The sequence below is a fragment of the Sinocyclocheilus anshuiensis genome, unplaced genomic scaffold (genome assembly GCF_001515605.1).
Source record: "Sinocyclocheilus anshuiensis isolate Anshui unplaced genomic scaffold, SAMN03320099.WGS_v1.1 scaffold457, whole genome shotgun sequence".
NCBI classification, from domain to species: Eukaryota; Metazoa; Chordata; class Actinopteri; order Cypriniformes; family Cyprinidae; genus Sinocyclocheilus; species Sinocyclocheilus anshuiensis.
In genome coordinates this window covers 1,353,088-1,377,974 of record NW_015537939.1, presented here as the reverse complement: position 1 = coordinate 1,377,974, position 24,887 = coordinate 1,353,088, and the positions used below count along the sequence as shown (strand labels likewise).

General features: G+C 35.6%; 1 protein-coding gene across 3 annotated transcripts; it reads left to right on the top strand.

Moving 5' to 3' along the window:
- The first annotated feature begins 806 nt into the window (after positions 1 to 806).
- Positions 807 to 22,835, top strand: LOC107661621 (dual specificity testis-specific protein kinase 2-like). Of its 3 annotated transcripts, XM_016451303.1 has the most exons (11): positions 807 to 948; positions 1,408 to 1,504; positions 1,588 to 1,657; positions 11,224 to 11,417; positions 12,551 to 12,672; positions 13,777 to 13,825; positions 14,084 to 14,233; positions 18,902 to 19,075; positions 19,429 to 19,512; positions 21,849 to 21,935; positions 22,128 to 22,835. In XM_016451303.1, exons 3-11 carry the CDS (start codon positions 1,624 to 1,626, stop codon positions 22,227 to 22,229), a joined length of 996 nt encoding a protein of 331 aa, XP_016306789.1. In that variant the 5' UTR covers positions 807 to 948; positions 1,408 to 1,504; positions 1,588 to 1,623; the 3' UTR covers positions 22,230 to 22,835. The 3 variants fall into 3 exon arrangements, with proteins under 3 accessions (XP_016306789.1, XP_016306774.1, XP_016306781.1); XM_016451288.1 differs by lacking the exon at positions 1,408 to 1,504; XM_016451295.1 differs by lacking the exons at positions 807 to 948; positions 1,408 to 1,504; positions 1,588 to 1,657 and adding exons at positions 2,745 to 2,864; positions 2,948 to 3,017.
- Positions 22,836 to 24,887: the final 2,052 nt, after the last annotated feature.

Genomic DNA, 24,887 nt, shown 5'->3' with positions numbered 1-24,887 from the left:
ACTAATTTGAAGAAAGTTGGTAACCAAACAGTTGCTGGTAGCCATTGACTTCAATAGTATTTTTTTCCTCTACTATGGAAGTCAGTGGCTACCGGCAAGTGTTTGGTGCAGCGTTCTACAAAATATCTTCTCGTGTGTTCATGCGGGAAAAAAACAACAACTTGAAGGTGAGTAAATGATGACAGAATTTTTAATTTTGTTTGAGTGAACTTTCCCTTTAAGAATAGTTCACCCCAAAAATGAATATTCTGTCATCTCATTTTGTTCTACACCGAAGACAGAAACCCATACAGGTTTTGACGGCATGCACATAAGTAAATGATAACTCGAGTTTTAATGTAAATGATGTTTTAATTAAGTAAAGAACTCTTCATGTGATCCATCACTAGAGGGCGTCAGAGGACAGTGCATTCTGCAAACAAAATATTTGTCTTGCAGTCTTAATAGACACATATAAAGATTAAACAAAAAGAGAAAACTCTTATTATAAACTCAAAAATAAATGAGTTTGAGAATGATCCATATGCTTTCATTTGGCTAATTTAATATTTCGTTTTACGTGACACATAAATATATTACACATACGAGACCTGTCGTATTCACACAGTCAACATCAAAATATGTAGGACATTCTGCGAGATATTTTGCCTCGAAAATGAAGAAAATCTGTAGCATGTGGGAGGCGCCACAAGTTTGCAGTCTCTGCGCAGATATGTGGAGCCTATGATCAGCATGAAGGCTTCACCTCGCAGGTTCCTATGGCAACTGATCAAACGCTCTGCGCGCGTTCTGTGCTTGTGCGCTGCAGAACGCAGTAGCGCGCGGAGCCAGTCTGCGACGGAAGCCTTCACAGCGCTGTGGATTCATACTTTGGATATACCTGCAACATCTAAGGCACATTTTCGAAGAAAGCTGCCAGAAAGAATTTTGAGGGAAGCAGGTGGATTTGTAAGTACATATTTTCCTTTCTTTTATTTAAATTAGAGACGCCATTGCGGAACCTATACTGTTTTGCTTCATGTTTAAATATTTGACTATGTTTACTGAACAATAGTAATTATTTAGATAGTTGTATTCATGATTTACATGTAGATTTAATTTGAATATTTATAATATTTAAAATGTATTTTTTATATTAGACTGCGCTCTTCTTTCATTTGCACATAGTTAAAATATAAGAAGTACTAATATAAATAAATATAAAATATAGTAAACCCGAAAAATAATATTTATTTATTTAAATTTCAGGGTTTTCAATTTTATTTCGGTGTAAAACTTCTATCTCGAAAGATGGTCTGGAATAAATCATGTCATAAATGTCATAAACAAGGAATTTACAAGCATATAATCTGTCTTCTAGCAAGTTTAGTTAGGAACAGTTATCTAACACTGTTGCTTTATCTTTAGAAGTACAGATGAGATCTAGCTTTACAAAAAAAAAAAAACAGGGTGGAGATAAGAAAACAAATGCTGCCTAGTCAGTCAACACTTCATTTTAATTAGGATATGTTGTATTTTATTGTAGTACATATTTCAATATAATTTGCCATCCAGTATTTCATGGTACACTTGTGTGGTCTCTTCTAGAGGCAGTCACAGGAAACTGACCATCACCACCTCCTCATGATGCACATGAACAGCTTGTTGAACCGATGGAGTAAGTATTTATCGTTTCACTTGTAAAATGCTTCTCAGATTTTTTGTTGAAAAGGACAATGCAGAACGTATTTTGGCTGCCTTTACGCACAAGCTATATGTCAAAGTGTATTTTGTTTGGTTTTGAGAGGGATATGAACCCTCTAATAGCCAGGGTTCAAATTAGTTGCAAGTTAGGTCAGAAGTGTGGATTGTACTGCAGCGGAAAATGACAGTTAGTCTACCCGTCTGCTCAGCTGTTACTGAATGGCATATGTTGGAAATGTATTGTGGTTGGCATATATTCAATTAAATATATTACAAATGCAAATGCATACAAGGGTATTGTTAGGAGTGTGTCACTGGTTATTAAAATCATGTTTGGTTGACTTATTCTTTTTCTCCAATTTATTGCTTGTGTCTTTTAAGAGGATTTGTATTATGTTTCGTGAGATTTGACACTTTGTTTTGCAAATTATGTAGGTGTGAAGACTGAAGAGTTGTTGAGAGGTTAGAGAGTACGAATGGATATGGAGGCGATAAATCAGTTATTTATATCTACTGAGGTAACAGACCGCAGAGTGTCAGTACTGTCAGTTTAGCACAAACAGAAACATTGCAGATGGATGAGGCCAGGTGAAAACAGAAAATTCAAGAACCATGTCATTTCTAGTGTAAGCATGATACACAGGATGTAGAAAATCAACTTTTATGAGGTTTACAGCACAATCTGTTAAAAAAAAAAGACTGGATTTGATTTGCTTTGCTGTCAGTTAGTGTACAGGAAGAAAACACTGAATAATTTCCTCATGTCAGTGTTTTCTTTTTTTATTACAAGCTGAGTCGAAGGTCTTTTATGATCACCAAGGCCTCTTCTTTCATTTGCACATAGTTAAAATATAAGAAGTACTAATATAAATAAATATAAAATATAGTAAACCCGAAAAATAATATTTATTTATTTAAATTTCAGGGTTTTCAATTTTATTTCGGTGTAAAACTTCTATCTCGAAAGATGGTCTGGAATAAATCATGTCATAAATGTCATAAACAAGGAATTTACAAGCATATAATCTGTCTTCTAGCAAGTTTAGTTAGGAACAGTTATCTAACACTGTTGCTTTATCTTTAGAAGTACAGATGAGATCTAGCTTTACAAAAAAAAAAAAACAGGGTGGAGATAAGAAAACAAATGCTGCCTAGTCAGTCAACACTTCATTTTAATTAGGATATGTTGTATTTTATTGTAGTACATATTTCAATATAATTTGCCATCCAGTATTTCATGGTACACTTGTGTGGTCTCTTCTAGAGGCAGTCACAGGAAACTGACCATCACCACCTCCTCATGATGCACATGAACAGCTTGTTGAACCGATGGAGTAAGTATTTATCGTTTCACTTGTAAAATGCTTCTCAGATTTTTTGTTGAAAAGGACAATGCAGAACGTATTTTGGCTGCCTTTACGCACAAGCTATATGTCAAAGTGTATTTTGTTTGGTTTTGAGAGGGATATGAACCCTCTAATAGCCAGGGTTCAAATTAGTTGCAAGTTAGGTCAGAAGTGTGGATTGTACTGCAGCGGAAAATGACAGTTAGTCTACCCGTCTGCTCAGCTGTTACTGAATGGCATATGTTGGAAATGTATTGTGGTTGGCATATATTCAATTAAATATATTACAAATGCAAATGCATACAAGGGTATTGTTAGGAGTGTGTCACTGGTTATTAAAATCATGTTTGGTTGACTTATTCTTTTTCTCCAATTTATTGCTTGTGTCTTTTAAGAGGATTTGTATTATGTTTCGTGAGATTTGACACTTTGTTTTGCAAATTATGTAGGTGTGAAGACTGAAGAGTTGTTGAGAGGTTAGAGAGTACGAATGGATATGGAGGCGATAAATCAGTTATTTATATCTACTGAGGTAACAGACCGCAGAGTGTCAGTACTGTCAGTTTAGCACAAACAGAAACATTGCAGATGGATGAGGCCAGGTGAAAACAGAAAATTCAAGAACCATGTCATTTCTAGTGTAAGCATGATACACAGGATGTAGAAAATCAACTTTTATGAGGTTTACAGCAAAATCTGTTAAAAAAAAAAGACTGGATTTGATTTGCTTTGCTGTCAGTTAGTGTACAGGAAGAAAACACTGAATCATTTCCTCATGTCAGTGTTTTCTTTTTTTATTACAAGCTGAGTCGAAGGTCTTTTATGATCACCAAGGCTGCATTTATTTTATAAAATTACAGTAAAAATGGTAATATTGTGAAATATTATTACAATTCAAAATAATCTTTTTCTATTTTAATACAATTTCAAAATGTAATTTATTCTTGTGATTGCAAAGCTGAATTTTCTGAACTAGCTACATCTCAGACCTGAGGTGAATGGCCTTTTTGACAGTTCTGTGAGGGGAATGTTTGTTACCTCAAGCCAAAGCAGAACTGCAGAATCTCATAGTCATAAATGATTTGGACACGATGTTCAGGACATCTAACATGGCAGCAGGCCCTTTTTTATTGCTCCACGTATCAGTTAGTTCAAAATGAAAGTTGTTGGAATCACTGTTGACCGTCCAGTTTGCAGTGGAAGGTCTCAATAGAAGGTTAAAGGTCATCTATGCAGGCTAAACAAAGAGAACAAGGGCTCTGATTCAGTTAACCAGCTGTATTCTGGCAAATCAGTGGCAGGCAACCTGCTAATATACTCAGGCTGTAGCCAATCTCTCGTTTTCTTGATGCAAACAGGATACATTTCAGGATAAATCAGATGACCTTTTTCTTCACGTTTTGCATATTACCGGCTGGTAAGTCTTTAAAGATTTGGTTCAAGCTGCATGTGTTAACTTGGTAGATCCGTCTATACACGTGCAAATGGAGATCAAGTGTCTTAAAACCCTTGAACAACGGAAAAGAGTCTCGTTTTCACAGGTGTCAGTAACTTTGCTGTATAGCCTAAGAGTTTCCAATCGTATCAGTTCTTTAGGCCACAGTTGTGGATGTTGCATTTTTGGGACTTCTTGACCTTTCTGAATTTGGTTCATGTACCCTAGTTTTTATCCATAGTCTTTTTCAAGGCTTTATTTAGTGTCTTTCATCATGATATTGGTTTCTAGTCTGGTAAGAACAGCAGATAGGTGCTTTTTCTCATGTCCGATGCTTCAAAATCTTCACAAAGTGTGGAATTTCACAGAATGGTGTCTCGGTATGAACTGCACCCTATGTGTATGTGTTTTTACACTGCCTTTCAAAGTTTGGGGTAATATTGTTTAATATTTTTGAAAGAAGTGTTTTATGCTCAACAGAGTTTCATTTATTTGACACAAAATATAGTAAAAACTGTTTAGTAAAAAATGTATTTTAAAACGTAACTTATCCCTGTGATGGCAAAGCTGAACTTTTAGCAGCTTTTGCGTTGCTCCAGTCTTTAGTGTCACATGATATGATCGTTCAGAAATAATTCTAATACGCTGATTTGCTGCTCAAGAAGCATTTCTTGTAACTATCAGTGTTAAAAATAGTTATGTTGCTTAATATATTTTTGTTTCAGGATTCTTTGATGAATAAGAAGTTTAAATTAGTTCAAAGTTTTAGTACAGTGCAAATTTAATGCACTTTTACTGAATAAAGTATTCATTAAAAAAATGTACTGACCCCAAACTATTGAATGGTAGTGTGCATGGCCTTATATCACTGTACTCAAATGCCTGACCTCTCTGACCTCACCGTACCAGGTTTTTCCAGTGTTTGCAGACCTCAGCTATCCATGTCCTGTAGGGCGACTCCTTTACTCTGTTTTTCTAAATGAAACTGATAACCTGTGATTACACCTTGAAGACGTCTGTTTGTTGTAAAACAATCAGTTATTAGACCCCTGTAGTTCTGACATTAATTGATACTTACACTTGACTACATTCCAGAGTCAGACAATTGATTTCAAGAATGTTTTCTCCAGCATTTTGTACCATCATTTCACGCGGGTTGTGCTGTTTTCTAACATTTCTACGCCAATCCAATGACAGCTTTTCAGTATTAAGTTTGGCTCTCCCAGTCATGATGAATTAATAAGGACCTAATAAAACAGGTTAGAAACTATTAATCATGAACAGCAAAAGAACAAGAAACTATGACTACAGTTTGTATATAAACTAACATTAATAAGATAGTCTGCCAAATCTTTCACTCTTCCTAGCTGTGAGGCTGCACATGCAGCTCTGGATGATGTTAGGAAAGAAAGTTTATTTTCAACAATGTTCCTGATCATGTCCAACCTTAACAGTTTGTGCGTCACATTTCAGAGCAGATTGTTGGGTGAACCTGCCAGAATGTAATGCAGGGACTTTGTTATGAAAATGCATGAGGCAGTGCTAACTATGTAATTCATTATAAATAATCATTTCACATGCAAAGTGCTCGCTTATATATAGACATCCATAAAAGCACAGCAGCGAAAAGAAAGCATGTTTAATTTTATTCATTGGAGAGGCTGGAAAATGGACATGAAAAACTAAATCACAACTTTTTTTTTAATGGAACGGTTCACCCAAATATGAACATTTGTTGAAAATGTACCCATCCTCAGGCCATCCAAGATGCAGATGAGTTTAATCAGAACAGATTTGGAGAAATTTAGCATTCACTTGCTCGCCAATGGATCCTCTACAGTGAATGGGTGCCGTCATCCATTGGTGAGCAAGTGATGTAATGCTAAATTTCTCCAAATCTGTTTTGATGAAGAAACCCATGTCTGTTTGTACTGATATTTGACCTGCATTTATACAATAAGTTTCCTGTCAGTCCTGAATGCATTTGAATACTCATCACACCTGTCCTGAATATGTCAAATATGCATGTGCCGCCTGCATTACCTATGATGACTGAGACCTGCTTAGCCCACGCATGACTTCAGGGTTATTATCAGCCAAATCAAAGCACTAGAGATGGTTCTGAAATGACTGAAATGACAGATTTTCACAGCTTGTGGTTTCAGTAACCATCTGTGAGACGATATTGCACTGAATATCCTACCATAATATTAAGCTTTGGGATGAATGTAGCCAAACTGTAATCCGCTCTCTGCCTCTTTTAGTTTTTTTCTCAGTCTTTCTCTCTCATTCACACGCTTCAGAGCTCACGTCATAGAAAGTAGAGGGGATGTGACCCAGGGAGCTTCGGTTGCCACACAGACAGAAGGAAACTCAATAGATGTCTAAAGGAGAGCATCCAAAGAGGCACACATGAGAGTTCTCGCCTTACACTGAATTATTTACTGTAAAAATGCCCTGTTTTAACCCTTCAGCTGTGCCAATTTTTTTGTTTGTTTCTTTTTCCTGTGTGGACTTGAAAGGGTTTTGATAATGAAAAAAAGCTACACAAATGGCATGAAGCTCATTTCGCTGTAGAATAAATCAGTCTGAAGCTTTTTTCATTCCAAAAAAAGTTTGCTTTGTTTCAGACTCTCTTCTTACATTTTCTAAGTGAATCAAGAGGTGAAATTCACCATTTCAGTAGGAGCGCTGTGTGTAGCTGAAGACTAATTTCTTCTGTCACACTACATCTGAATCCATTCTACACTCGCTTCCCAAACCGTCTTTGTTCTCTTTCCATGTCTCATTTACATTAACATACCCGCAGACACTGAAAGAGACACCCTGGCTTGCTAAACCCCCTCAAAGACCACGTTAGTCGAGCCTACGTTCACCATTGTCGTTTGCATGCGAGAGCGGCAAGGTACATCTGGCGAAGCAGGTTTCAGGTGTCACGCATAACGACAATGACATCTGAGGATGGCGTGAAGACTCGGTGCATCCGTGTGCGTGCGTTTACATGGGTTTGTGCGTGATTGTACAAGATATCAAATATCAGCCAGTTATGCATTGGCATTAATCACTCTCTCTCTCTTATCGTACAGGATTAGTGAGTTTCTTATCTTATCTGGTGTTGTATGAACTTTGATGGTTGGATGAGCTGTCTATCTTTGAGTGCTGTTTACTTTAGGTAATTGTGCTAATGCTCCCTTTAGATGATAACAGAAATATCAAGATTTAGACCCTGATGGATCTTATTACATCTTACGTACATATGCCACCATAATGCATTCAAGGAAGTTTTCTGAAAAATGTTTTGGTTTGTTCGTACATGCAACCGCACACGCATGTAAGGTGCCAGCATTTAATATTATCCAAGCGTGACAAAGAAAATATGCCAATCAACACTTTTTGTTAGCATAGTGCGTGACACTGCACATATGCCATAGTTTTTCCACAAATTATCTTTACAAAAATTACTGTTGTGGTGCTGTGTTTGGTATAGTAATGTATCAGATGGAAATACCATGCATGGTATATTAATACAATTAGTTTTGTCTAATTTTTATTGCTACTATTTTGCACATTCTAAATAAAAGTAAAGTCATCAAAGCTATTAAATAATACAAGCATCATTTTTTTGTATAGCAAGCATCTCTGTACACACATATACTTTTAAATATTACATTTTTTAAATATTTAATTATATATAACATCTTCTTAGTGTAATATTTAATATTTTAAATATGAAATAGTATTACATTTCAGTATTTGATTTTAAGTATTTTAGTTTTGTAAATACTTCATGCCACCACAGTTTGTATTTGTCTAAAAAATTTAACGATTAATTGATTAGCATATTAGCATATATATACATTTTTCAATTCAAGTTTATTTGTATAGCGCTTTTCACAATACAAATCGTTGCAAAGCAGCTTTACAGAAAATTGCGTTTCTACAATATATTTAGTAGTAGCTTATCAGTGGGGACTTTGTCAAATTGATGTACATATGGCAGAAATGTACGGTAAAATTCAGTTAATGACGTAATCAAACAGACAAAGAAAACACTATTAACAGCAATTATTATATGTTGCAATCAAACTTGTAGCAAAATTTGGTAGTTTATGTTGTTTCAGGGTTGGCATCATCCAAGGTCCTCTGAGGGGTTGGCATCATCTCTTCTCAGGTGTTCGGTCATCTCAGGTCTTTGTAAGGGCTGAATCCAGATTGAAGCTTGTGTAAATCCTAGTTACCACGGGATGTTAATCCCGTGGCAGAAACAGAGAAACAAATAGAGACATAATTAGGGTAGCTGCTGTTCCAACCAAGCAAAATTGATTTGTTCAACCCAAGCTAAGGAATAATAATGTGCATTTGATCAGATATAACTGCAGTAAAAGATTATGAGATGCATTATTTGAATGCTTGGCCAAAGAGATGTGTCTTTAATCTAGATTTAAACAGAGGGAGTGTGTCTGAACCTCGAACGTTATCAGGAAGGCTATTCCAGAGTTTGGGAGCCAAATGCGAAAAAGCTCTACCTCCTTTAGTGGACTTTGCTATACTAGTATCAGTGGGGCTTTGGTACTACCAAAAGTCCAGAGTTTTGCGACCTTAGGGAGCGTGATGGATTGTAGCGTGGTAGAAGACAAGTTAGGTATGCAGGAGCTAAACCATTAAGGGCCTTGTAGGTAAGTAATAATATTTTGTAACTGATACGGAACTTAGTAGGTGTATTAAGTGTATTACAGTAAAATTGGGGTAATATGAATATATTTTCTTGACTTGGTAAGGACTCTAGCCGCTGCATTTCCATGGTATGTGTCCGAAAACAAGGTAATAGCATAATACTTTGCAGTTAGTGCATTGTCATTGTAAAAATTACAACAACAAGCAATTACAAGAACAAAAACAATGTCGAAACATTTTAATAGGTAGCTACAGTTAAAAAAAATTGACCAAAACATTTAAAAGGACTGAATTATGTATTTTGAAGACAAACATCAGAGCAGTGATCTAACCCGGTTATTTTATCTCTCTCTCACGACTCTGTAATGATTATAGCCTTTTCTCCGTATGTGTGGCCATATGAGTTATCTAACCAGAGTTTATGCTGAGCTAACACTGATATTATGGACTCTGCTTTCCAGAGCTTTCCAATACAGCAGCAATGCGTCATCACCTTTGGGATTATTGCAACCAATACAGAGCTTTGAATATCTGAGGGTGATGTTAACACATACAGTGTCTAATAAAGTGTGAAAGAGTGAGTGTGTGTCAGTAGCCTGGGGTCAGACGTTGGTGTGTCGGTGGCAGCTGATGGATGAAGGTTGTGGCAGGGCCAGCACTGAGAAACCCTGTAGGATGTTGCGTGCCGAAGCCGTAAACCCGTTAACGGGCAGTTAGGACACCTAGTGCTCTGGGCACCAAAGATGACGCGCAGTGATGTAATCTCCAGCTTACACGCTAATACGCAATTCAATGAAACGTCCAGCCTTATACACACAACTACACATACAGTAGTTTTTTTGCAAGCTGTGTTCTTTATAGAGCCGGAAGTTTGTGCTAGTGTAGTACACAGCATTATCTGTGTTTAGCATCCATGGTCTAAATATTAAGCTCATGTTGCCTCATGTTATGAGATCATCCTGTGAGGACATTTGCAAGTTCTTAGGATATGATTATGTCATGTCTGCTTGGCCTAAATAAAGCCAAACCATCTTTAAAGGCACATTTACAGGATAGCTTGTATATCTAGACCTTTAAATATTAAAACAAAGTCACTTTGGTCCACTTTGCAGCTTATTTAGGCCAAAGACTGCCAATGTAGATAGGAAAACGTCTGGCCAAAATCCAGAGTGACCTACCACAGGTTGCTTTTCAAGGTGGGTAAATCTGTAACCGGATATAACTGACAACAAAGGAGAATATGCAGGTGTGCTCAAGGGTGCCTCGTTTACTTGTTTCAAAGATTTGATGTCATCACAAACTCATTGAACTCTATCAGCCTGGTACCTTGTAAATACAACTTTGGATGCTGCAAATTATTACTGTGGTAGGGGTGGATGATATAAGCAAGAAAAAAAGCAAGAATCATGATAATTATGATATATATATTTTGGTTAATAACAATAGGTTATATATCATAATATACACAATTTTATGGAATTAAAAAAAAAAAAACTTTACAAAATAATAGTCTTATGATAAAGTAATGATAGTCTTTTAAAAAATTAATTTATTTAGATTTTTCATTTATATAATCATAAGCACAGCACTGAAACGGCTCATCCAGGTGGATGCTGCACACTGGTGGTGGATGAGGAGATTCCCCCTGACAATGTAAAAGCGCTTTGAGTGCCTAGAAAAGCGCTATATAAATGTAAAGAATTATAATTATTATTATAAATTAATAAATAACTCAATGCAAATGTATGTTTAATCCAGACGTAAGTATCTTATATAAAAGCATATTGTTATTTGAGGTATTGTGTGTTCTGACATTTTTATCAAAATGCATGCATTTTTTTATTTATCTGTGGATTATCCTCTGTATAGATGTAGTCTTGGACATTACATGCAGGCTTTACTGTGAAACTGGTCTTATGTCAGATGATTAAGGCTGTATATAATATGATGAATTATTAGTCTTTTTTTCGTATTGTAAAACAGATTTATTTTCATCTCCTGCAAATAAGTCTTGGTTGCATTGATTACTCTTGTGCCGTGTAAAACTAAGCTTTATCTCTCCTGCTTCTGCTTTTTCTGTTGTAGATGAGATCTCCGAGATGTGTGAGGTAGAAGACACTCCAGAACCAGTCAGTCCCACGCTGCTCAATGAGTCCACAGACACCTACTGCCAGACCGACTGCTGGCACCGACTCCGGACCACCGTCCGCAAGCTAGAGTTCTGGGAAGACTTCAGCGCAGAGCTTGTTGGAACCGGCTTCTTCTCCAAGGTCTACAAGGTAAAGGTTTCCTGGCAGTAATGGAGGAGTGAGACAAATTACTGTTTGGAGACTGAAAGTTTGTGAAAAATGTGCTAAAATTGCTAGAATGTCCTAAAGGCGGCATGTAATAATGGTTATTGAACAGCACAGAACCTGATTAGATAATCTGCCCTGTAGCAAAAGTGCACTGATTTAATCAAAGCTGTGAAAATGAGGCACATCGAGATCTAAGGCATTGAGACCTTCAAGGTAAATGTTTTCGTTCCACCACCTGCTGCCTTTCAAGAGCAAAGGGTCCGTATCTCCAGCATAAATAATTGTTAGGGATTATGTACCCACCCGAATTCTGTTGCCAAAATGTTAAATAATTTTCTAATCATTTTGTCTGGAAGTCACTGCCCTGTTAGTCCTTACAACAGAACCTTACAGACATGACGTGTCTGTTGTCTCCTAAAAAACAAGCTACGTCCTGCAGACAGTCTTTAACCCAACTAAGAAATACATGTTTAACGTCACATACGTCACCACCCTGTCAAGCTTAGATGATCTTGAAAACCTTCACAAACAAGAAAATAACTAGATGGTTTTAAAAAATGCCTGAGGAACCTATAGTAACCACATTATTTATATGCTAACTTTTCTTGTTTTGCAAAATCTCTTCAGTGTTCCTTTAACCTCAATTGTAAGAAACCAAATGGCATTTTGTTACAAGTAATGCCAACACTCACAAAAATGCCATTATTATGGTGTGAAACATTTGATACTATCTTTAAGGAAAGACTTTAGAGAGGCCTTAGATCACAGCAGAGCTTTACAATAGCAAAGCGATTGAACCTAGATAACGTGTTTAATATCAATACACAGAATGTGAAAAACTGTGCCACATGCCTCCACTGTGACCATTCTCACACCACAGGCCAAGTAATGACAGCATTTGTAAAGAACATTGTGTCCTAAAGGAGACAAGTACTGTACAGAATTAGCCCAGGGGAAAAAAACAGTGATGCTCCTTTTTGTTGTGAATGTGTTTACAGGATGTCAGTGAAGGAAAAACATGTCAGGAAATCCCTCCTATTGAAACTCCCACTGTATGTACAGTATGTGACGCCTTCGCTGCTGAGGCAATAATGATGTAATTCTCCCTCGCTCAGGTGATGCACGGCACCACGAAGAAGGTGATGGTGGTGAAGATCTATAAGAATGATGTGGATCAGAACAGCATCGTGAGGGAGATCAGTCTACTTCAGAAACTCTCCCACCCCAACATAGTGAGGTGAGCCGCCTCTGCGCACACGATTAATCACTTCCATCAATCCCACGCAGGCCTGATGCTCATAGCGCCCACTCAGAACATGGGAAGAAAACAACTTGACTCTGTCGGCCTAATACTGAGTAATAAAACCCGACTGGGTTAAGATTTCCTGACCTTGAACAAAGGTAAACCGGTGAAATGGCTACAATTTAGATGGTGTTCTGATGTTAAAAGCATCAGTCTGTGTGACTGTATTACCTACACACAGCCATTGTTTTAGATACTGAGTTCTAGTTATGTTTGCCAATCATTATTAGTATTGCTTTTAAGTATAGATGATATATCTGCACCAGGTTAGTTATTTTTATTTAGAGGATTTTTATAATTTAATTGTGCATCTTCATTTCTAATATTTTTATTGTTAGATGACCTTTCCTGTGAACTAACACTCACAAAAGTTAATCTTCAAGAACATTAATAATTTAATAACACCATTTATGTCTTTAACAAATTTCCATATGAATATCCATTTTCATACTGCACACCTGTAGCATTTAAAAAATTTGATTTGCAATTCTTGTGTTTTATTTTTCATATATTTAGACAATATTATATATATATATATATTTATTTATTTTAATATCAATTATCATTAATAACATGAAAATAATGTTTAGGGATCAGCCAGAATTTGAATATCCCTGTGTGCTCATACTTAGGGTAAGAACTAACATTTAACCCTTTGTATTCAGGCCATATCTAGAGACCATAATATCATAAAATGTGGCCTCCTTTGACTACCCAATTTGAGTATGCAACTGCATAGCAATGCCCTTTTAACTGCCCTATCATGATATAGCAGGGAGTTTTAGATAGGCATTACTTACATTTGGTTGAAAATGTATTTGCACTACTAATTTGTTTCATTTATTAGTTTCAAATTGATCTCAAGTCAATATAAAGGGTTATGATGAAAATTTACGCAGATGTATAAAGTTCACATGTGCTGATTGAATGATTTGTCATTCTGTCATTTATGTCATTACCTATGCAAACTTCTAAACTTTGCATAATTCCTCAGTTCTCAGATGGATAAAGTAAAGTACTGTGATTTTCATTCTGTAGGTACCTGGGGATCTGTGTCAAGGAGAACAAGCTGTACCCAATTCTTGAGGTGGGTGGCAACTTTTAGGATTTAGTATTCACAATTCAGCATATCCAGTCTTTTGCCTTCTCAACGTGCTGCCCAGAAAGTCTCATGACACATGCAGTGACTCACCATTATGTTTTTCTAATGTGTCAAGAGTATATCATTTTCTACAAAGAAAAAGTTTTCCTGATTTAACATGCTGCAAAAGTGAGCTGCATTTTCACTGTATAAATCATAATTCGAAGTGTTTTATAATCTCATGTCGTTCCCTCCTCCACCTAGTATGTGAGCGGAGGCTGTCTGGAGGAGCTGCTGGCCAGGCATGACGTCAACCTCTGCTGGAGAGAGAAGATCGAACTGGGCTGTGATATCAGCCGAGGAATGACCTATCTCCACTACAAGAACATCTACCACAGAGATCTCAACTCTAAGGTGAGGACGAGTGAGTTGGCAGACTTTAGGGATCAAAGTTGAGCAATTATGGCAAAGATATATTATGAAATATCACCTTGCAGTGTTCAACCTAGATTTGAAGGTGTGTGCCAAGAACACGCCTTGCATTTATAGCTAATGACAGACATTTGTCATTGAAATTTCTGCTAATGTTTTTTACGTCTAATGTTCTATTAGCTTGCCTGACTTGAGTCATGTTTTGAACAAAATGTGTTCAATACATGATTCAGCGAGTACCATATATGCGGATAATACCACAGATTTTAGTGTTTAACTGGTAGTTAGCACACTTCGCTTGTGTCCATTTCCTCCTTTCTCATATAACCTAATTTTTTTTTTATTGCTTACAGTTTAGTTTCTGATATCAGTTGTGAGATAAACATAATATTATCGCCCATAATCTTACAAAGTGAAGATTGGCATACTTACACAGTGGCCCCAAAGGTATCTGGATGCTTACGTCATATTTAAAATCTATTAAAATAGAAAAATATATTTGAAATAAAAATTCATTTCAGTGCATTAGAGAAATATAAAAGTGATATCCGCAAACTGTTGCTATACATTTTCTAACTTAACTAATTTTAGCCATTACCTTCTAACCAACTAAAGTGAAGTTAGTTCTGGAAAAGGTTATTTGCTTATGTAAATTCTGTGATGAATTTAATGCATTTTATAGGTAGTATGTGTGCAAAAATATCTATTTGGCTGTTATTCACGTTTGGAATTATTTTTTACGGCATTTTGTGACAAGTAGCTCTCAGTGTGATTTTTCAATGTGTAAAACTCAGAGTGCTTGATATTATCTTGAGTGAAAGGCTTTGGTTTCTGTAGATTTACTTCAGTTATGGTTTCCATTCATCGCTTATGAACACAATAGCAGAGTGATGGAACGCAGATAACGTGCTTAATACCGAAACGCACAGAACATGAAAAACTGTGCCACATGCCTCCACTGTGACCATTCTCACACCACGGGCCAAGGTATTTCAACATTTTTTAGTAAAGAACATTGTGTCCTGAAGGAAACGTATTTTGTAAAGGAACAGGATCAGCCCTGGGGAAAATAAGAGTGATGCTTCATGTTTTTCTTCAGAATGTGTTTATAGAAATCCAGTGAAGGAAAAAACATATCAGGAAATCCTTCCTATTGAAAATCCCACTGTAAATACACTGCCGTTTTAAAGTTTGGGGTCTGTAAGATTTTTTTTCTCTTATGTTCACCGAAGCTGCATTTATTTGATTAAAAATACAGTAAAAACAGTTCTTTCTGGTCCTCGAATCTAACTGGCTGAGAGCCTTTTCCAGCGGTGCGATATTCTAGTGATAACAGAACTCTAACTGTTTCACCGTTGTATCACTCCGCTTGCAGTATTTCTCAAAGAGAGCCTCACGTCAGATGCTCACATCCATTATGATTTTATTAATAATACTGTTTTTGTCATGGAATGTAGTTTTAAGAGTTTTTAGTCGAGAATATACTTGTTTAGACTTTAAATATGCGGTTTGTTAATAAAGATAACGTCTATTTGAAATTTTGCTCCGACGTTTTCGGAGATGTGAGCTCAAGTATTACTGTTATTGTGGAAACCGTGATATATTTTTTTCAGGATGATGAATAGAAAGTTAAAAAAAACCTGATTTGTTTAAAATAGAAATCTTTGGCAACACTATTACTGTCACTTTTAATCAGTTTAGTGCATCCATGGTAAATAAAAGTATTAAAAGTATGAGACACCCTCACTCATATTGTTGAAATGACTAAAAGACAAGAATTTTGTTGCATTTTGGGAAGGGCACCTGTACCCCTATAAAGCTGTAAGCAGAGAAAAACAGTCATGGTCTTGACAGGTTTAACTGTGGCAGTTGCCAGGCTGCAGTGAGCAGTGAGCACAGGCCTGTGTGTTTGAACAGAGATGGGGAGGTCAGACCTTTATTATGCTAATGCTGTAGCCAGCATTTACCATTCCATAAACTCCAGACTGCGGCTGCTTTCACTCGCTAACCTTTTTTTCTCATTTCCTTTCTTCTCGCTCTCATAAGAAATGACCCGCTGACTCCTGTCAACTGTCGAGCTTTTATCCTCTCACCCTGCTCACAAGCAGAGACATAACTTAGCCTTGCCATTTTGAAACAGTTTTTATGTTTTATAACTAGATTTTTACATTTTCTGAAGAAAATGTATGGCCATGCTAAAGTAAACTCATTGCCACAATGCTGTGTCGTTGCTAATGTGTTGGTGGTTGTTTACTGGCCCATTGCAAGTCTGAGGGATTTTTTTTTTTAGCTTTTATCATCCACCAGGAAAAGAAAGTACACTCACTTGAACAAAACCTGAACAAGCCACATGAAGTCCATAGCACAAATATTGCTTCTATAGTTTACAAGCCATTACACATTGTGGAGGTAAAACATTACTCGTTCTGCTTGCATAACACAGCAGGTTCAAATTTCCACACCAGAGGTTACATGTGGTTGTATAGCTGCCTTATGTCAATGGGTTTACTTAAAATACATGGGTACTGTTACTGCCACACATGAAACCTCAGAGCATGATACCACACTCATTGCATATTCTCACCGATGTCCCATTGATGTATGTCTCTACCTGATGCTCTGGTGAAAGACTACTGTGTGTGCTTTAATTTGAGTTGAAGTCAGAGAGTTTGCGCTCACCTTTCCACATCATATTTATCAATTTGTGCATTTTACTCACTAATGTTACTGATGCATTGACTGAACAAAATGCTTGTCAAGTAAAGCTGATTTTACACTTTGTTTCATTAAAAGAACTCGGGTAAATTACACTAAATTAAGTTCACTTGATTACACACATTCATTGAGTAACATGGGCAAGAGAAGATTTAGTAAAACTCAAGTAAAAGTTAACTTTAGTGTACTAAAAAATTATAATAATTATGTATTTAATTATTAATAAGCTCAATTATTACATTTTATAGTTATTATTATTATTATTGTTGTTTTTGTTGTTAAAGATATAGAATATAAATGGGTTCATTAACAATCAACATCATTATTATTAAATATGGTTTATAGTAATAATTAAATTATTATTATTACATAGTATAATGAATTAAATAAATGTATCTATAATAATATAATTGTTTATGAAACCCAATTATTACATTGTATATGTATTATTATTATACATTGTTTATAATAATATTTAAATGATTATTATTAGATATCAATTAAATGAAAGAAATTAATATATCTATAGCACTGCGAAACAAATTTTTTATAAAAGTTTTGTTTCGCTTTTATTTTTTATGTTTCTTTATGAAATTTTACATGCTGAATGCGAAAATCACATTACTTTTTGTGTATCAAACTAAAAAAATATGCTGTCCACTTATACATTTGTTATACTAATTTGTTGTTTCTCGTGCATAAAAAGTACATAAACAGTTGCCAAAAGTGAGTCGTGTGTATGTTGGATGATTTTTGTCTTTTATGAGTAGTCCCACAGTGTTTCTGGAATGTTCCAGAAAGCACTAGAATATTCCAGAATGTTACAGAAACTTCTAGAATGTTCCCATCCTTGTGAAAGCAAAATATCTTTAAAAAAACATGCTAAATTAGTATAAAAACTTATCTGTACTAAACCAATGTTTCATAATTAATGATAGAAGTTCCATAATTGGCCTGACCAAAATGCTAATACGTGAAAATAAATAGTGCACTGCAATAATAACGAACACCACAGAATTACTGAAGAAACATCAAAATTCAAGTGAAATTTGTTGCATTGTGTAAACATTTCTGTGTAATAATGATGATTATTATTATTATTATCATTTAAATATTGTTTATAGTTATATTTATTGCATACTATTATATATTATTAGTCCAATCATACACTCTAAAAAAATGCTGGGTTAAATATAACCCAGCGCTGGGTTAAAAAGGGACAAACCCAGCTATTGGGTTGTTTTGACCTAGCGGTTGGGTTCAAAACATCCCAACCGCTGGGTGAAAACAACCCAATAGCTGGGTTTGTCCCTTTTTAACCCAGCATTTTTTTAGAGTGTATGTTAGAGCCTTGACTTTCTGTTTAAAATAGAGGAAAACAGGAACTTTAAAGCTCAAGAACTTGAACTCCACAGCTTTGGAGTCATGTGCTGATGAAAAACTGTCCATGACACACCCGATTTGAATAATTAAATGGTCCGGTAATGTCTGGGTTTTTCTTTAGGCTCTACACTCTAAAAAATGCTGGGTTAAATACAACCCAGTGCCCCAACCGCTGGGTCAAAACAACCCAATTGCTGGGTTTGTCCCTATTTTACCCAGCACTGGGTTGTATTTAGCCCAGCATTTTTTAGAGTGTAGGGGATTTTGTAATAGAGACGCCGAGTGAAAGACAATTTCTTAGTGCTCAATCTTCCTGTGGAGCAATACTGCCATCTTGTGGCACAATACTGTAATTGTGTAGCTTTGTAGTTCTGTTTGGAAAAATTGTGGGTTGTAAGATAACTCTTGTCATTTTGGTAAGATGGAGAAAAATCTTCCTTATACTTTTTTCCTTTGCTTATTTTCGCTTGCTTTCTTTCCTCATACCACATTGAAAGATGATCATGTGAGATAAAATCTTCTACATGTGGAATCTTGTTTTTGTCAATCCAGAACTGCCTGATCCGCGTGACCTCACGTGGCAGAGAGGCCGTGGTCACAGACTTCGGGTTGGCCAGAGAAGTGGGGGATCTGCCTGCAAATGACCCTGACAGGAAGTTGTCTCTGGTGGGGTCGGCCTTCTGGATGGCGCCTGAAATGCTTAGAGGAGAGCCGTACGACCGCAAGGTACTGAGAACAGAATGCTGTACCACTAAAATGAGAGGGACGACTTTGAAAACGAAAGTGTAAAATAGGACATTTACGGTTGGATAGTCTTTTCCCCGAAAATTAAATTAGTATTGATTTACTGACAGATTTCACATCAATCCACATAACCTTTTGCAGTTGCGTCTTAATTAAAAATTAACCTTCTGATTTGATGCCAACCTTAATAGGTCAGGGCTGAGGTACAGATTAGGAAAGTCATTTATAATGAGTAACAGACACAATAAACTGTGAGCTGTTTTTGCTTCATTGAGAGAGCTGATGTTATTAGAGACTGAACTGAACCTTTGCTGTTTTTCTCTGTTTAATCATAGGTGGATGTCTTCTCTTTTGGGATCATGTTGTGTGAGATCTTAGCAAGAATCCCTGCCGACCCAGAAGTGCTGCCCAGGACAAAGGTAAACACAAAGAAAACAGTTTCTACACCTTTTTTCAGCATATGCAAATGAATACTACTTCATGTACAATACACAGATTGCATAATTTAGCACTTGCGCGAGCTCTGGGATGGTTACATACAACCCTTAAGAGAGGCTTGATATGTTGCGTGAATTAATATGGTTCTCTTTCCTGCATTGGAGATGAAAGTAAGGTCAGACAGAGTGATTGCGCTTTGGTGTACAGCAGTGTGGTCATTTACGCTTCATTAATGCTGATGGACAGCCGATGATGTCTGGAGGGGAGAGAACAGATAGATCTGATCTAGGTCAAGGGAACCATCGCACGGACATTTAGATTCTTTAGTATGGATTTATTCATCGTGCTCTTCTGTCACATCAAGGATAATGATTTTCTGGTCCATCTACATTTTCACTGTAATTGTTAATATATGTATGAGACTAAAGACACGTGGTTGGGTTCAGGTTTTTGAAAGAAGTGTCTTATGCTCATCAAGGTTGCATTTATTTGATTTTAAAAAAGTACAGTTTGCTTTGACCTTCCTAACTGCGATATAGTTCGTTTGTAAGGTTTGTCTGTACTTTTTTAGTGATATGTTTAAAGTTACTTGCAAAGTGTAATCTTGTAATTTCCAGGTGAAATATAGTTTGTTTATAGTTTCTTCATATCTTCTGGTGAGATTTAATTTATTTGTAAGGTGTGTGTTTTTTGATGAAGTATAGTTTGTAAAGTTTGTGCTGCAATTCTATGGTGAAATATATAGTTTGTAAAGTTTTTAGTAATTTTGTGGTAAAATCATAGTTTGTGTTGCAATTTTGTGGTGAATTATAGTTTGTAAGGCGTTTCGTGTAATTTTCTAGTAAAATCGTAAAGTTTGTCTTAAAATTTTCTGGTGAAATATAGATTGTTTGTAAAGTTTGTGTTGCAATTTTGTGGTGAAGTATAGATTGTAAAGTTTGTGTTGCAATTTTGTGGAGAATTATAGTTTATATAGGGTATTTTGTATAATTCTCTGGTGAAATCATAAAGTTTGTCTTAAAATTTTGTGGTAAATTTATGTATAGATTGTAAAGTTTGTGTTGCAATTTTGTGGTGAAGTATAGATTGTAAAGTTTGTGTTGCAATTTTGTGGAGAATTATAGTTTATATAGGGTATTTTGTATAATTCTCTGGTGAAATCATAAAGTTTGTCTTAAAATTTTGTGGTAAATTTATAGATTGTTTGTAAAGTTTGTGTTGCAATTTTGTGGTGAAATATAGTGTGTAAAGTGTTTTGTATAATTCTCTGGTGAAATCGTAAATTTTGTCTTAAACTTTCCAATCTATATTTCACCAGAAAATATTAAGACAAACTTTACAATTTCACCAGAGAATTATACAAAATACCTTATATAAACTATAATTCTCCACAAAATTGCAACACAAACTTTACAATCTATATTTCACCACAAAATTTTGTGTTGCAATTTTGTGGTGAAATGTATAGTTTGTAAAGTGTTTCGTATCATTTTTCTGGTGAAATCGTAAAGTTTGTCTTAAATTTTTGTGGTGAAATATAAATTGTTCATAAAGTTTGTGTTGCAATTATATGGTGAAATATACTTTGTAAAGAGTATAATTTTCAGGTGAAACCTTAAAGGTTATCTTACGCTTTTCTGGTGAAATATATATTGTAAAGTTTGTGTTGCAATTTTGTGGTGAAATATAGTTCGTAAAGTGTTTCGTATAATTTTCTGATGAAATCATAATGTTTGCATTACATTTTTTTTGTGAAATATAGATTGTAAAGTTTGTGTTGCAATTTTGTGGTGAAATGTATTTCATAAAGTGTTTTGTTAAAGTGTTTTCCGGACAAATCGTAAAGTTTGTCTGTCTTACAATTTTCTGGTGAAGTATAGTTTGTTTCTAAATTTTGTATAATTTTTTGGTAAAATTGTAAAGTTTGACTTACAGTTTTCTGGTGACATACAGTTTGTTTGTAAAGTTTGTTTTGCAATTTTCTGGTGAGATATAGTTTGTAAAGTGTTGTCTTGCAGTGTTATTGTGAAATGTAGTTTGTAAAATTTACATTACTTTTTTTTTTACAGTTTATCATAGACGCTATCATACTTTGCATTTTGTTGTTTAAGTTTGTCCTACACTTTCCTAGTAATACAGTTGTTTGTCTTTGACGCGCCTAAAGAAATGCAGTGTGTTTTCAAATTGGCGTTAACTTTTTTTTTTTTTTAATGAGATAACTACTGAATGCTGACAACGCCACATCTTTCAGTATGCAGTGTTCTTTCAAAGGAAATATTAAAAGTAAAATTGACATCTGTGTGTGATCTGTTGACAGGACTATGGGCTGGATGTGGAATCGTTCAGAGAGCTGGTGCAGGGCTGCCCAGAGCGGGTTCTGGAACTCTCTGCCAGCTGTTGTCAGGTATGAGGTAGCGACTCGAGGGTCGTGTTTAATATGGCGTGACTGAATAGAACTAACACCTGTCAAGAGAGAGATTTCACCTTCAGCATTCATAATGTGGCTCCTGAATCACCTGGTTAACTGTTTTGAAGATGTATATGCAACAGATTCAGTGAAACACCAAAGCTTATCCTGTTTCTGTCTTTCTCTCAGATGGATGCATTCCGAAGACCTTCCTTCTCTGAGCTCCTGGATGAGCTGGAGGACATCGCTGAGACCCTAGAGCCACCAGACAACAACCTAACCACAGGGTGATCTCACAAATCCATCCTAACAAAGCCCTGGACTGAAGGATTTAAGGGACTGCGCTACATAAGAGTCTGCAGCAGTGGACCGTGACTGGCACTCTGTTCTCCCAAGAGCAGAATATACAAGGGAATATCTGGTAATTGAGGACAAAACCACTCAACTGAATGTTTGCTCAATAACCAGTTCTGGACGCCCTCCATGCAGCGTGTGACCCTGAATGATTGCAAGAGTCCATTTGAGAAGCTGAATTTTACCTTCTCTATTTTTTATTTAATATAGATGAAAGTAATATGATTGTTTAGGGACCAACTTGTCAGCTGATTTTTTTAAAAGACCAAATTCTCTACGGACCATTCCTGTTTTAAATAAGTTTCAGGAAAATATGAGTTCACTTTTTTTTGTATAGGAAATGAGTTTAAAATTAATATACAGCAGAGGTTGCACAAGCCTGGAACAAACCAGACCAGAGAAACTAATTTGTCCTATATTTGATTTTACCTCTTAGATTTTTGTTTATTAAAACTTGCATATTCTGTCAAAATAATTGCACACTTTGCTTATTTGACACACACTGTTAATGTCTCCTATTTATGCCTTGTTGTACTTGCCATGTCACCCATTTTTCTCACTGTTAACAGCCATGTCTGATTGATAGACCTCTAATAAAATTATCCAGTTAAATTTCTCAAAAATATGGTTGTAGAATATGCGTAGAGCTCAACTTTTAAAACAGTGTTTTTGCACAAATACATAATGTATTACTGAATAATAATTCAGTTCATTTAGTCATAAAAGCTGAACAATCACAAAAAAATAACAGTACAGAGCTGTTTGTTAATGTACTACAGTAAGGGCTGGGTTTTAAATATGTGAATATTCTCATATTAGTTGGGTCTTGTACTTTGTCCTTGTACATATGTTTGTATAGTCCTTTCGCAGATGTTCGCAACTAGTCTTTCTAAACCAGAATCTATTTTGTTTACTGAGTTTAATTGAACTGTTTGTATTATTCCTGACTCTATTTGTGTATATGGTGCTTGGTTACATTCAAATATGTATATATCTAGTTTATTAGTTACACCAATAAAAGCATACTGATTATAGTTTTCAAGTTTTTTGACATTTATTGAAACACAGTTGAGCAATATGGAGGACCAAACCTGCAGAATGACTGAATGAATGAATAAATGTAATAGGAAAATAAATAAAGAAATAAATGACTGGATAAAAACAAATATAGTTAATTTGTAATAACATTTAATCCTGAAGTAATTTTTTTTTAACCATTTTCCTTTATTTTTATTACCCTTTTCCGTTATTATTTTCTGTATTTTTTTTACATTTATTATTATACTTTTCAACTTTTATTTACTTATTCTTTCATTTCTTTTTATATTTATTTTATACATACAATATCCATTAAAAGCATATTTAAACCAATAAAAGCATATTGATTAGTTTTCTTTTTTTTTTTAATTTCCGAAAACACAATTAAGCAAAATCCATAAAAAAATCAATATGTCCTTATTAAACTCCTTTAGGCTACATTAAAAAGCTCTATACTTAAATCAAATCATGACAGTAACTCAATATGATAAGTACTTGGGCATGACGAAAACAAGTCTGATTTGTGTCGTACTGTGTGTGAATGGAGGATTGCTTATTTTTGTCATTAGTATTCAGGTACAGTTCAGGGTTCCTGCTTGGTTTCTCTGATATAGGTGTCTGCATTACTGCCCGTGCTCTCCTCTGTAATTGATGTGACTTGAAGGCCATGGATTTACCGTTCTGACAATGTTGTGCGCTCGAAAGTTCGATCTCCACTGAGCCAGTCCTGTAAGAGACATGGCCCGGGTAATGTTAAGTTATGATCATGGAAAATGAAGAAAAAAAAAATCCATTTGGAGGCCACCAGCAGTGTGAAACGAGAGCACTTGGTGGTAAACAGCACGTATGATTTGTGACGGAAGCGTTTACAGCCAGAGGAACACGCGACAGGGCTTCCTGCGAGGAAATGCATGTGGGTGATGGTAAGTGGGTGTCATTTCTGCTGGGAAATATGTTCTTATGGCGGTTGTAAATGACCCTGGTGTAACTGAACGTGGCAAATATATTGATGCAGGCCTCATTATATGGGAAATGCAATCAGTGTCTCTCAGTACAAGGCTGTCATACAAGTGATTAATTGAAACACATCCTAAGTACACTTGCCAAGACCTAATAATATCAAAACTTAATATACTAATAAAAATGAGGTTGAGTCAAAAAAAAAAGAAAAAAAGCATGAATTTAACAACACATCCGTCTCTGATTATTAAGCGTTCCTAAGATCAACAGAGTATTTGGCAAGACATTTTTTGTAGGCCCGAACCCTGACACACATTCAGTGCACAACTAACTGTTGTACTGTCCAGTAGAATTAATATTAGTGGGCTTTAACACTTTGCTACTAAATAAACCTTAGATGTGGCATGTGAGCAGTTTTCTAGGGTAAACTGAGGTCACAAGCAATAGAGTGAAAGGGGCATCTGTGAACTGAACTTAATTGTTTACTGCATTCTTACAACATCTAAACAGTCCTCTCTGTAAAAGACCTGCTTCAACAAAGTGTTGAGCAATCATATAGCAAGAATGGACCTTTTTTTTTTTTTTTTTTTTGTATGC